Raw genomic sequence first — 14,512 nt, forward strand, 5'->3', positions numbered from 1 at the left:
AGCAGATATGGGACGACAGCCACTCTGGCTTCTTCAAGCCGAGTAGGGGTGGAGTAGGGAACAGAAATCAAGGCAGAGTTCCAGAAGGAGGTGGCCCCTTGAGGGGGACACGTGCCAGCTTGCAGAAACTGCTTCCATCTGAGGTTCCACATGCATGGCCATCTAGAATTCCACTGTTTCAAGTCTTCAGGTCCTGTAATAGTGACTCTGTCCTTTGTTTTAGACTCTGTTTTATCTGCTTGTTAGATTCATTTTCTCCTGGAGTTTCATTGCAAGGGCACATAAGCCCCAGAGAGTGGGTTACTTTGCATCTTAGCCCTACCCTTCCCACCTCTTAGTAGCAGGCCAGCCCTTGACTTCAAAGCAGGTGGGGCTGGGAAGGCACTATTAGAGCCAGGCCTGGGTTGAGGAGGCATACCATTGTTTGCTTTTGCGGGCTAACTTTGCAGTTTTCAAGAACATGACTAGAAGGACTTCCAAGCTAGGCTTTTCATCCAGGTAGGAAAAGGGCCCTGCTCTGCATGGGGCAACAAATAGGCCTGTTCAGAGGGGAGGACCAGGAGGAGGGGGTTTGCAGCCTTCCTCCCAAGAAACTGAGGCTGCAAAGGAATGGGTCTTGCTTGCATGAGCAAGGAGAATTCACTTACAGTTCTTACTCTAAATTGTATGTGCACATGAGTTGCATGTATATGTATGCCTGAGTGTGTGCTTTATATCATTCATAGAAAATGGAATTAAAAGGTAAGTGTATTGGTGTTGGAGCTGTGGTGCAGTGGATTAAGCAATAGACTGTGATGAAAGCATCCTATGCACGCTGGTTCAAGTCCCAGCTGTTCCACTTCCTATCCAGCTCTCTGCTAATATACCTGGGAAATCAGAAGATGGCCAAGAAGTACTTGGGCCCCTGCCACTCACATGGGAGACCCAGATGCAGTTCCTGGATCCTAGCTTTGGCCTGGCCCAGCCCCAATCATCATGGCTATTTGGGAAGTGAACCAACGAATGAAAGATCTTCCTTTCCCTCTCTTTGTAACTCTGCCTTTCAAATAAGCAAAAGAAAAAAAAAATAAAAGAAATCCATGCATAGTCTTTCCATAATGCATTTTCATAATATATATTTTCCATGAACTTTTTGAAGATTTTGTGTATGTATGATTTCAAAATGTTTATGAACCAAAATAAACTTAGCTTTTAAATTCCATTTTCTCTGAACTTTTTGAAGTGTTCTTATATACACCCTGAACTGCTGAATGTTACCACTTGGAGCAACCCTCTGAAGTTATGTTATTAAGCCTTCTTGATAGATAGGAAAAAGCTGAAGCTTAAAGAGGCTGACTGCCTTGTCAAGCATTATCTGGAGCATTTAGGGCCAAGCTGGAATTCAGTCATCTCAGTCCATAATCTCTTCTATTTCACAGAGTCCCCCAAAGGAAGGATAACTTGCTATATAGAAGAAGAATGTCCTACTGGCTCCTTTAGACCTTGAGCAGTGAGTGGGACCCTTCCCCTGATCCCCCACTTGGAACACAGTGCCAAATTCCTGAGGGCGCTACATCCATGTGTGCACACTAAAAAATATTCTGGGAGTAAGCAAAGCTTGATTTAATGCAGGATATTCTACAGAGGGCAAACTACGTGGGAATTTGGGAATCTTCTTAAATCAGTTACTAGCTCAGGTCTAGAGAATCAGTGCTTGGAAATGAAAACTGGGCTTTTGGAATGCTGAGTCTATGACCTGTAATAGTAATAACTGTGGATCCTTTGCTGTAGTACAAATAAGGCACCAAGTGCTTCATACGCATTATTTTATGTTTCCATTAGAACCCCTTAAAGGGGCTGGCATTGTGGTGCAGTGGGTTAAGCCACTGCCTGCCAATGCTGGCATCCCATGTGAGTGAAGGTGGAAGTTCCAGGTGCTCCATTTCTGATCCAGCTCCCTGCTAATGTGCCTGAGAGAGCCGCAGAAGATGGTCTGGGTGTTTGGGTTCCTGCCACCCACACAGCAGACACAGATGGAGTTCCAGGCTCCTGGCTTTGGCCTGGCCCGGCCTGGCCCAGGCTGTTGCCATTTGGGATTTGGGGAGTGAACCAGTAGATGGAAAATCTCTCTTTCCCTCTCTTTCTCTCTCTGTCGCTCTCCCACTCCTCCCACCCCGTGTGTGTGTGTGTGTGTATGTGTGTCTCCCCCTGGGGGTGTGTGTGTGTGTGTGTCCCCCTCTCTCTGTAACTCTGCCTTCCAAATTAATTAATTTTTTAAAAATTCCTTATAGATGAGGAAACTTAGCCTTGGAAAGTCTAAACAACTTGCCCAACTAGTGTCAGCCCCGCGATTTTGAACACAAGACACAGCATCACACATCCAGCCTCTGCCCTGGACTGAATTACACCGGCCCTGCCAGCCCTCTGCTGTGGGTGGGGTGAGGCCTGCACACGGTCCTCTGGGGCTCTCTCCATCCCTCCCCCTGATTTTTTTCCAATGTCTCTGAGTCTATCATCCAAACTTTGGGAAGTCCATTTTAACTGATGAAATCCTCCGGCCATATTGCCACACCGCTGTGTGTGGTCTGTCTTGTGCTGGGTCGTTTCCTGTGCTGGCTGTAGCCCCACCCCCTAGAGATTCCTGTCAGTACCTTGGCACATGGGGTGACCTAGAGGAACCCACAGAAAAGTGAGAATGATTAAATGTGTGCACGTATTTCAAAGTAGAGTATGTTGAACCCCATGCAATCACTTGGGGAAAAAAATTCTCATCTATAATCATCTTCATCAGTTTGGGACAATGTAAAAAAAAATACCCTAGAGTGGTGTCTTACAAAGCAATTGTTTATTCCTCACAGTTCTTAAGACTGGGAAGCCCAGGATTGAGATGTTGGCAGAGTCAGTGTCAGGTGGAGTCAGCTTCCTACTGGGCAGACAGTCATGCTATGGTTATGTTCTCACTCCATCTCTCTCTCCTAGAAGGGCACTAATCCCACTCCTGAGAGCTCACCCTCAGGCCCTAATTATCTCCCAAAGATCCCACCTCCTAATACCATCACACTGCACACTGTATTTCAACATAGGAATTGTGAGGGAACACCAACAGTTGATCCGTAGCAATAACAAAATTTCTTTGAGAGACTAAATCAATGTGAATCTTTTAAGTTACAGATGGAGAGTTTAATTCACTAGCAGTTCACAAAAGCATGCAAAAACCATGACCATCCTCTGTCATGTTAATTTACTGGGTCATTAAAAAGCAACATTATTTTTGTATTAAAAAATAATACAGGCATATTACATAATAGTAGGCTAAATTCATCTGAGTTTTAGTTTAAAATGAAAAATAATCAAATAATAATTAAAAATAATCAAATTTGCAGCAAGCTGCTGTAGGCTGCCATTCCACAAACACTCCTTGGGCGCCCGCACTGTGCCGGGCAGAATGAGAGTTCCAGTGTCAGCCATGAGAAAGGCAGCGTCTCTGCTGCTCCTGGGTCTTGAAGTCCAGAGGGGAAAGCCCACAACAAAGCAGTTCTTCCACCTGTAGGCAGTGTTCCAATAGAGACCACCACAGAGCCACGGGAGCATAGGGCAAGGGGGATGGTAACTTCAACTTGGACTTGGGGAAGGCTTTTTGAAGGAAGTGACTTCTAAGTCGAGATCTGGGAAGTGATGAATAGGGAGATTTGAAGTTTGAAATTTCACAAACAAGAGTGAGCACGGGTGTTCTGGGAACTGAGAGAGCACGAGGGGCTGTGGTAGGGTGGAAAGCAGGACTTTTGGGGGAAATACCTAAGTAGGAAAGTATGAGAAGCACTGACTTTCTGGGCTGACTGACAGCTGGAGTACAACCACACGTACTCATAAAACAGAACGAGTCAAATAGTAGTTGAATACATGATCAGGCAAATAGTACTCCTTACAGGAGCATTTGTATTCTCCAAGATAATGCTAGGCCCAGAAAACCTAAGACAACCAGTTGGAAAGCAATAAAAAACAAAAAGAATTCAAGGAAGAGATGAGTTGCAAGCAAATGTGAGTGCATAAAGCCAATAACATTTCCTGAACCATAACTTGCTAGGAATTGTGGTAAACGAAAATATTTCATTTAGAATAGCAACCAGAAAAGAATTCTAGGGATAAACGTTGTAACTAATTTTCAGAATCTTTATTAAAGCACTTTAATAGTCTGTGAACAGACCTGAAAATGATTTATATTGAACGAGAAACTGAGGTCTTTAATGGGAAGATATAATTTTCTCCTAAATTAATTTACAAATCAAATGAAATCTCAGTTGAAGTGAAATTATATTAAAGTTCACTTGATTCATCTGAAAAATTGTTGAATATGAAAAATATGAAGAACTAGCCCACTTTGATACTAAAATTATTTCAAAGCTACAATAATTAAAATAGTTTGGTATTAGAGAAAAAGAGGTCATGAGTAATAATGATGCTATGTATGATATAAACAAGTCATAAAACAAATTCACATGAGTTTAACATATGGAATGATGATACTTTAAAACAGTGTGGAAAAGGTGGTTAATCAATGAAAGGTGTTGGATCAACTAGACGTTTAGAGAAAGAAAAAAAAAAAGCTGAAACTCTACTTCACTTATTACATTAGCATCAATTACAGATAGATCAAATACTTAAATGTAAAAAAAAAAACCTGTAAAATTTCTAGAAGAATAAATGGCTGAGTTTATGCTTCTGGAATCAATAAGCCCCTTTTAAGAAGCTCTCAAAACCCTGAATCTTTAAAGGAAATAATTGATATATTTAACTATATAAAAATTGTGATGGAGGTGAGGTAAAATATGCTATAAGCCAAGAGAAATGACAAATTGGTAGAATATTTACAACTGATGTGACTTTTTCATTTTTCAAAAAGTTCATGCAAATAAAATTGAGAACTGATGAGTAATCCAACAAGGGGAAAGTGGACAAAGTATTTCAGTATAATTACCAAAAAGTAAAAATAAGGAGTAGTCAGTATATATGAAAATATGCTCAATATTACTCAAAAATAAAGAAATGCAAATTAAAAAGCAACAACAGCCTTATTTTGTAGCTCCAGTTGTGAGAAACTACAGTGATGAGGCTGTATTCTGAGAAGGCTACAGAGAGGACAGCACTGTTACACTGAACCGAGACAGTGTGTGGCAGACTGGTTCATTTCTAGAAGGAAACTGCAAAATGTATCAAATTTTAAATGTACATATTATTTTACATAGCAATTGCTCTGCTAGGAATTTATCTATATAAATATACCTATAGATATTGGCCGAGAGATATGTACATGTGTGTACATAGTGATATTATTTGTAAAAGAAAAAATTAAGCAACCTACCAATAAGGCATTAGTTACATAAAGAATAGTGCTCCCATAGGTTGGGTTATTATGCAGCTATGAAAAAGAACGAGGTAATTTTGTGTGTACAGAGATAGGGAAAAGAGGTATAGAAGACTATGTGTCCAGCATCATTCCTTTTGTGTCAGTTTTATAGGAATGGATGAGATGAGATGAGATGATAGATGGACAGATGATGGATATATACACATACACGTACACATATCCATAATAGGGGGATGATAAATGACAGACAGATAGATAATAGATAAATGGATACACATGCAAGTGGATATAGATATAAACAAGCCTACGGAAAGCGATCAAAGAAATATCTGTGCCAACCTTGGGCAGAGGCAGAGAGCTAATGGATGAAGCCTCTCATGTTTCACTTTATACTTTGTTCTATAATTAGAACATTTAAAATATATAGATAAGATACTTTCATTTATTAAAATAGGAATATGAATTACTTGGATAGTGGGATGATAGACTTTTTTCCTTCCTTAAATGTTTAGTTAAAAAAAGTAGAAGTGGGGAGGAGAAGGAATAAGGAAAAAGATCCCAGGAAGCTTTTGACCAAAAGCAATAAAGCTCAAGTGGTGGCGTCTCTGACACTGCTGGGGTCACAGGAGGAGCTATTTGTAGAGGAAGGGAATTTGCAGCACCTTGCAGACTCCCCACTGGCTTCCCATAATAATGGTTCTCCCATACACAGCCATCCATGAGCTTGGCTTCAGCATCAACAGAGTTAAAATAAATGAAAGGAAATCAGGCTTTAAAAAGAATGTCGTTATGATTTATGCAAGCATTTCCTCTCTATAGATAAAATTGAGCAAGATGACAAAACCAGATACAGGTTCACCTCATGTCTTTTCTTCCCTTCCGCTGAGTGGGGCAGAAGATGGCTCACACCCATTTGACCTTTTTATTGGCAGGCGTGCATGCTCCAGTGGCCTCACCATGCAGTTGCCTTCAGCTGGAATCCAGGATGCCAGGAACATGTTCTATCATACTGATTGGCTCTTCTCTGCCTCATCATCCATTTCTGAGACTCTCCCTCTCCCAGTTCCTTCCTGGGAAGGTGGCTCTGTCCAATAAATCTGTCCCAGTCGTTCTCTGGGACCAGGTCTGTGCTTAGAACTATGCTGGGTACAAGAGATTTTAAAATACAACCTCTACACTTAGAGAAATGTTTAATGCTTCTGAGAAGCCTCAGAAAACAATTAAGCAGTCAAAGGAAAGTAGACAACTAAAGAATTTCAGCCAAGAGTTTGTGACGGAGCAGATGTTGGGGGAGTGACTCAAACTCCAACTAATTTCTTCTTTATCCATGCAGCAGGCTCCTAGAGAAGATTTGTAAAAAGGATGGAGTCAGTTGGCTTGTTCCTTTTGCTGTTTCCCCCTTCTACTTTTGTTTTCTTTTGGGGATGTTGCTGGGAGGCTGGGAGGCAGTAGGAGGAGTAGCCATTCTACAACCAGTGGCAATAGGCACAAGCGTGAAGCCAGCATGCTAAGGAAGGCAGAGTGGAATACAGAACATCTGTCATCTTTAGGCTGCTGTACCAGCCCTGATAATCCACGTATGGATTTGTCATTAAGTGAGAAAAATAAGCCTCCCATTTGTTTAAGCTGCTACTAATTTGATGTTCTGTTATTTGCAGCCAAATCCATTATTAACTGATTCACCTGGACTTAAGAGGAAGTAGCTCTTGATACAGTGGAAAGAGCATTGGCCCTGGAATTGAAGGATTTGGCTTCATGTTCCAGTGCTGCGGCTTGTATACCAGAGTAAATTATTACTTAACTTTCCCGAGTTTCTATCTCCATAAGTAAAAAATGGGGCCAAGACAGCTACTCAAACAGATGTTTGAGGTCTCCATAAAAAGAGGAAGTGAAAGTAACTGTATATAATCGTCCCAGCTCAATAAATATCTGATAAATCTTTTGTTGAGAATGTAAAAGGACATTGAGGAAGTGAAGCTTAACTGGAATGCCAATCCCAGCAAAAAGAGGCATGGGCAAATCATGTTGCCTCTTGAAACAGAACTGAAATCTAATCTCCCATGGAAACCTCAGGGCAAATGGAATTGTGGCCAGGCGAATCTTGAAAGAAGACATACCTTAGTGCAGGACTGTGGCTCCTCCAGAGAATTCTCAATGCTGAAAAGGAAACACCCTCATTAGCATTTCCTTCCTCTTCTTCCTGCCTTTTCTGCTTTTCTTTCCCTCCTTCTCATTCTCCTTCCCACCCCCCACCCCTTTCAAAGATCAAAACTACTTCAAACCATATAAGGCGGATATAACTTGTTCCAACTCTCCAGGGGAGATGATGGAGCTTGGTTTCTCAAATTTCTAACCCACTGACCCACAAAGAAAATTCCTTTGTTCTTCCATTGTCTTCCAAAGGATGAAGCATCATGGGTGCAGAATAGAGTGGGGAGCTCTCAGTCCTGCCCTACGTGTGTTCTTACATAGTCTCCTAATCTTTCTGAGATGTCGTTTCCTTGTCTGCAAAACAGGAGTGTGTGGAAGGGCAAAGGAGAAAGGACAAGAGTGAGTTACATAAGCTCTTGAGTTCATTCTCTCCTGCTGACTAGTTTCTTACAGTAACTGGAGCAGAGGAGGAAACATTCAACAGCTCATTCATGCCGTAAGTGTCTAGGGAACATCTACCCTGTACCAGGCATTAGTTGACCAGTTGGAATTTTTACCATGAATGAAATAGGTGACATCCTATATTTTGATGAGAAGACAATAAATGAGCAAAGAAAGAAATTGAATAATTTTTGAAAATGAAGGGAGCTGTGCAGAAGAAAATACAAGTAAGTAATGGAATGCAGCATGACTGAGGGTGAAGGAACTACACAAAAATAGAAGGGCTGGGGAAAGCCCAACAAGATGGAAACTTTGAGCTCATTCAAAACTAGGAGCCAATCTGTCTTCTCTCCCTGTAGGAGTCACGCCTGATTCTTTGCCTGGATGCTCAGATTTACCCTCACTGCAAACACATTTTTTTGAGCTTCCTTGTTCTTAGTCAAGAACCTGAGTCCATTATGGCATACTAATGTGGGTAATCTTAGCCCACTAGAACCATCCACATAGGTACAGGCAAGCCTTGCAGTGGCCAAAGGAGAGTATGAAGAGTCCAGCAGCTGCTTAAGGAAGGCAGCCAGAAAATAAGGCACTTCTAGTTTATTTACTTTTTAAAAAAACCATTCACTCTGGGAGGAATGGTATTCTTTGTAACAAATGCAATATATTTCTGGGATAGCAATTATAGTGAATGCTTAATAGTGACTGCTATGTACTCAAACATTGTACAAAGTGCTCACATTTAATTTCATGACAACTCCATGAGGTAAACACTGTCATTACCTCCATTTTACTGAGGAAGCAACAGAGCCACAACCAGGTGAGTGGTTTGCCTAGCTTGTGAGTGGTAGGGCTGGGATTTGGAGCCAGACACTTTGATACCATTCCCTTCTTTTTTAATTTTTTAATTGCTTATTTATTTGAAAGGCAGAGTTATAGATATAGAAAGAGAGTGAGAGAAAGAGAGAGAGATCTTCCATCCTCTGGTACACTCCACAAACGACTGCAATGGCCAGGGAGCTTCATCCAAGTCTCCCAGTGGGATGCAGGGGCCCAAGAACTTGGGCCATCTTCTGCTGATTTCCAAGGCACGTTAGCAGGAAGCTGGATGAGAAGTGGAGTGGCCAGGACTCGAACCAGTGCCAACATGGGATATGAGCATTGCAGGCAGTGGTTTAACCAGCTATACCACAATGCCAGCCCCTACATTAACTTCTTTTAACCATTAAGTTGTTCCCCTTTCATGCATATAATTTGGTTTTTTAAAAATTATAATTGTGGTTTTATTGGAGTTTAAATTCAAAAAAATTTTAGAAATCTTCTGTCAAAAAGGTTCAAGACCATAACAATGGCTATGAAGTCAGACAGAACTGCATTTAAATCCTTGCTAAAGAAAAACATTATTCATATCATGTCTTAAAGCCAGGAAGGTGCTACAGTGAAATTTTGAGGAAAAGGGGAGAGATTGGGTTCAACTCTAAATACAAGGACAAAGGGAGATTGACAGACAAGGGACATGATGGGGGAGAGTGGATGGAAAAATCCCAAAAGCAAACACCTTAGAGTTCACATCTGAAAGTAAAGCATCTAAGAGAAAACAAGGGCAAGGGAAATTCTGGCTAAACTGACCTTGACTGAATATCAAGGGTGAGGACGTTTGCTAAGATGACCCAGCAACATTCTTTTCCTTTATATAGTCACTTTTTCTTTTTTAAAATTTATCTGTCTTAAAGGCAGAATTACAGGAAGAGAAGAAGATGCAGAGGCAGAGAGAAAGATGTTCCATTTGCTGGTTCACTCCCCAAATGACTGCAATGGCCAGGGCTGGGCCACACCAAAGCCAGGAGCCAGGACTTCATCTGGGTGTCCCATGTGGGTACAGGGGCCTAAGCACTTGGGTCATCTTCCACTGCTTTCCTGGATGTGTTAGCAGGGAGCTGGAGCAGCCAGTGCTCAACCCGCTGCCCATTTGGGATGCTGGCGCCACAACCAGTTGCTTAACTTGGTACATCACAGCGTCACCTCACCCACCCACCCCAGCCCCCCACACCCACACACCATTCTTGCTACAACTGTACTAAATGGGCCAAAGACAGAGTCCCAAGAGGAAGACCTAGTCTTGAAGAGGACTCAGAGGAGCTCAACTAGTTTGGTTAAAGAGAGTCTCTACCATTCACAACTGTTACTTCTTGACCAGGTAAACTTGGGTAACTCATCTAACTTCTCAGAGCATCACATTTCTCAGCTACAAAATAGAAGTAATGATATGTCTTACACATTGTTCAATAAATACTTAGCCTGGTCTATTAAGAGTCCTTTCTATCATCATTAGTACTAAAGGTCTTGCTGGGAAATCAAGTCATTCCAGATGAAACCAGTCTCTTTGAACTCTTTCAAATTGTTTATTTACTTATTTACTTACTTACTTATTTGCTTGAATGGCAGAGAGACAGAAAGAGAGAAACAGAAACAGGGGGAGATCATCCATCTGCTGGTTCATTCCCTCAAATGCTTGCAACAGCTGAGGCTGGGCCAGGCTGAAGCCAGGAGCCTGGAACTCAACCCAGGTCTCTCATAGAGCTGGCAGGGATGCAGGTATTTCAGCTGTCATCTGCTACCTCCCAGAATGCGCATTAACAGGAAGCTGGAATTGAAAGTGGTCGGGATTCAAGTCTAGGCATCCCAAGCAGCATCTTAACCAGAATGCCGCATGTGTACTCCTTTAGAACTCTTAGTTGCCACCAGTACAAGTGCATCTTGTTCAAGTATTTTCGTACAAGTATATCTTGGCATGGCACTATTGCAGTGCAGTACTGAAATACCTACCAAAATATAAAACAGAGCATATCTTTGGTCTGAGTAATTTCGTTTCTGGATGCGCATACTAAGGAAATAACTGCAAAAGTAAAAAGATGTATATCTGAGGATGTCCAGTGGATCATTGTTTCATATCATAAAATTTAGAAAATAACCTAAATGTCCAGCAGTAGGAGACTGTTCAAATATGCAGTCATGCATCAGCTAAGAGCAGCAGTATATGCTGAGATACACATTGTCGGGTGATTTCATCATGGGACAAGCATGGAGTACGCTTACACACACGTGGATGGTACAGCACAATACACACCTCAGCTATAAGGCATATACTGTCATATATGCAATCCGTTATTGATCAAAACATTATTACGGGGTGCATGAATATAATAGAATGGCATGCTGTCATTACATGTATTTAGTGATAAGTAAGTACAGTCATCCCACAGTTTCTAAAACGGATTGGTTCCAGGATGCCCTGTGGGGCAGAAAGTAAATACTGTATTTGAAAAGGGGGGGGGGGAGTATTGATGGGAAACCCTTAGTGTCACTGCCAGTCTATCTCAAACTTAGAGCTTCCCATCACAGAGAACAAAGGCCCTCCCACCTGCCCTCTTCACTTTCTGATTCAGACTTTGCTACTAAAAAAATCCTTTTGAACAGCAGTGGGACAGCATCTCTCCTCTGCTTAAAAATCTTCCTCTGAATACAAGATAATATTGAATATCCTCTTGCTGCTGTTTGGGCATTTTATAACAAGCCCATAAGTGGCTCAGGTTTATTTCCTCCTCACTTTCCCTAGGCTTTTCCTTCTCCCAGAAAAATTTCCCACTCTTTTATACAACATCTTTCTCTGATTTGTCTAGTCTTCAAGGTCCCAAATGTGTCCCATCACCTGCATGCACGTGGCCTTCCAAGATAGCCCTTGGAAGACCAAATGCATAGGGCTGGTGCTGTGATGTAGTGGGCTAAGCCTCCACCTGCCAGTGCCAGATCCCATAAGGGTGCCAGTTCTAGTCCCAGCTGCTCCACTTCCAATCCAGCTCTATGCTATGGCCTGGGAAAGCAGTAGAAGATGGCCCAAGTGCTTGGGCCCCTGTAGCCACATGGGAGGGACCTAGAAGAAGCTCCTAGCCCTTGGCTTTGGATTGGCCCAGCTCTGGCTATTGTGGCCATTTGGGGAGTGAACCAGTAGATGGAAGATCTTTCTGTCTCTCCCTCTCTCTGTAACTTTACCTCTCAAGTAAATAAATAAAATCTTTTTTTTAAAAAAGACCCAAAGCATTTACTTTTACTCAATAATCTGGACTACACTGTTTGCCTGCCACTTTTTTTAAAAAAATTTATTTATTAGAGAGACAGAGTTAGAGAGAGAGGTAGAGACAGAGAGAAAGGTCTTCCATAATGTAATCCAACTGGCAGCTCTCCTTGCAGGCAGGGACCATGTCTGATGCATCTTTGCCAAATGCCAGTCCTTTAGTACTTAGTATGGAAGCTGCCCCATAGACCCTTGGTTCATGGTCAAACCGAGACTCCCTGCTCCAGCAGACAGGCAGGTCAATGTTTACCACCCATGACCAAACACCACGAGCCCTGCAAGCGGAAAATCTCCCAAAGGCACCATTTGCAGCAGGCATTAGGAAGAACTTGGGTGACACATGGAATTATTTCAATATCACTTTTTGTATCTGTGTGTTTCTTCTTTGTAAATTTATTAATTTATGGGACCGGTGCTATGGTGTAGTGGGTAAAGCTGCCACCTGCAGTGCCAGCATCCCATATGGGCTCCAGTTTGAGTCCCGACTGCTCCACTTCCAATCCAGCTCTCTGCTGTGGCCTGGAAAAGCAGTAAAAGGTGGCCCAAGTCCTTGGGCTCCTGCATCCACCCAGAAGAAGCTTCTGGCTCCTGGCTTCTGATCAGCACAGCTCCGGCCATTGCAGCCATCTGGGGAATGAACCAGCAGGTGGAAGACCTCTCTCTCTCTCTCTCTCTCTCTCTCTCTCTCTCTCGCCTTCTCCTTCTCTGTGTAACTCCAATTTTCAACATATATACTTCTTTTTAAAATTTTATTTATTTGAAAGGCAGAGAGTAGGGGAAGGAAAGAGAGCTTTCATCTGCTGGTTCACTCTTCAGATGCTTGCAATACCTGCAGCAGAGTCAAACTAAAGCCAGGAGCTCAGTCCAGCTCTCTCACACGGGTGGCAGGAACCAACTTACTTGAGCCATCGCCTGCTGCTTCCCAGGATGCACGCTACCAGGGAGCTGGAATCAGAAGTGGAGTCCCCTTTTATATCTGTTCTTGAAAGTTGTCAGAATTGTCTGCTTAAACACTACCGGGGAAAGAGTTTTAAGCATACTTTAAAGAAATGTGATATACTCCATCTAGTGTTTTACCTAAAGAATGATAACACAATACTTCAAAAATTAAGGGAAAGGAAAATACTCTACAAAAGTATCTTATTGTAGGATCTCTGTCCTTAATGTGCTGTACATTGAGACTTAATGCTATAATGAGTACTCAAACAGTATATTTCGCTTTGTGTTTCTATGGGGGTGCAAACTGTTGAAATCTTTACTTAATGTATACTAAACTGATCTTCTGTAAAAAAAAAAAAGAAGAAATTATCAATTCCCAACTTGACTCTCACTGGGATTAAACATGACAATAAGTCTGATCTGATTTCATCATCATTTAAAAAATCATCTATTATTTTTCACTTTATGTTTGTGTGGGAGCAAACTGTTGAAATCTTAAAGTATGCTAAACTCATCTTCTGTATATAAAGAGAATCGAAAATGAATCCTCATGTGAATGGAAGGGGAGAGGGAGTGGGAAAGTGGAGGGATGCGGGTGGGAGAGACGATATGGGGGGGAAGCCATTGTAATCCATAAGCCGTACTTTGGAAATTTACATTCATTAAATAAAAGTTAAAAAAAAAAAAGAAAAAAATAATTCCAGAATTGGGATCATGAAAAAAAAAAAGTATCTTATTGAATTGGATTTACCACAGCCTTTTGGGAAGAGCTGGTATAGCCTTTTTAAAAAATATTTGTTTGTTTGTTTGTTTGTTTGAAAGGCAGTGTTACAGCTAGAGAGAGAGACACAGAGGAAGAGATCTTTCATCCCATCTACTGATTCACTTCCAAGTTGGCCACAACAGGCTGAAGCCAGGAGCTGGGACCTCCATCCAGGTCTCCCACCTGCATGGCAGAGACCCAACCACTCGGATCACCCTCCACTGCTTTCTCAGGCTCTTTAGCAGGGCACTCCATCAGAAAACTGAACTCCAGCAGGCGGAAACTGAACCGACACTATATGGGTTGCCAGCATGGCAGGCAGCAGCTTACTCCACTGTGCCACAATGCCAGCCCCAGCACAGTCTTTTACATCCCCCACGACTAGTATTAACAACAACCACCAAAAAAATAACAAATGTTGATGCAAAATAAGAATCCTCCTGCACTGCTGCTGGAGATGTAAAAAGATGCAGCCACTATGAAAAACAGGATGCAGATGTTGGTTCCTCAAAAAATTAAACACAGAATTACCATATCATCTAGCAAGGGCACTTCTGTGTATATACCCAAAAGAAGTGAAAGCAGGAACTTGAACAGATGTTCAGAGTAGCATTATTCATAGCAACCAAAGCTGGAAGACACTCAAGTATCCATCAATGGGGGAATGGGTAAACAAAATGTGGCATACGAGTGATGGAATATTATTCAATCTTGAAAAAGAAGGAACTGCTGACACACGCCACGA

At 42.0% G+C, this 14,512-nt stretch overlaps 1 protein-coding gene across 8 annotated transcripts in view; it reads right to left on the minus strand.

Moving 5' to 3' along the window:
• Positions 1–4,138: 4,138 nt before the first annotated feature.
• The window catches only part of RTKN2 (rhotekin 2), a 140,184-nt gene continuing 129,810 nt past the window's right edge, over positions 4,139–14,512 (minus strand). For 7 of the 8 annotated variants that reach the window (XR_011382407.1, XR_011382403.1, XR_011382404.1 and 4 more), the window contains 2 exons: positions 7,462–7,501; positions 4,139–6,684 (listed from right to left, as the gene is read on the minus strand). Coding sequence is in view for 2 of the 8 variants with exons in the window: in XM_051823280.2 (XP_051679240.2) it covers positions 6,666–6,684; positions 7,462–7,501 (59 nt within the window). In the remaining 6 variants the exon portion in view is untranslated. Of the gene's footprint in view, positions 6,685–7,461; positions 7,502–12,965; positions 13,079–14,512 lie in introns of all 8 variants that reach the window. The other variant, XR_011382408.1, reaches the window with a different exon arrangement.

The sequence above is a fragment of the Oryctolagus cuniculus genome, chromosome 15, assembly GCF_964237555.1.
Source record: "Oryctolagus cuniculus chromosome 15, mOryCun1.1, whole genome shotgun sequence".
Taxonomy (NCBI): Eukaryota; Metazoa; Chordata; class Mammalia; order Lagomorpha; family Leporidae; genus Oryctolagus; species Oryctolagus cuniculus.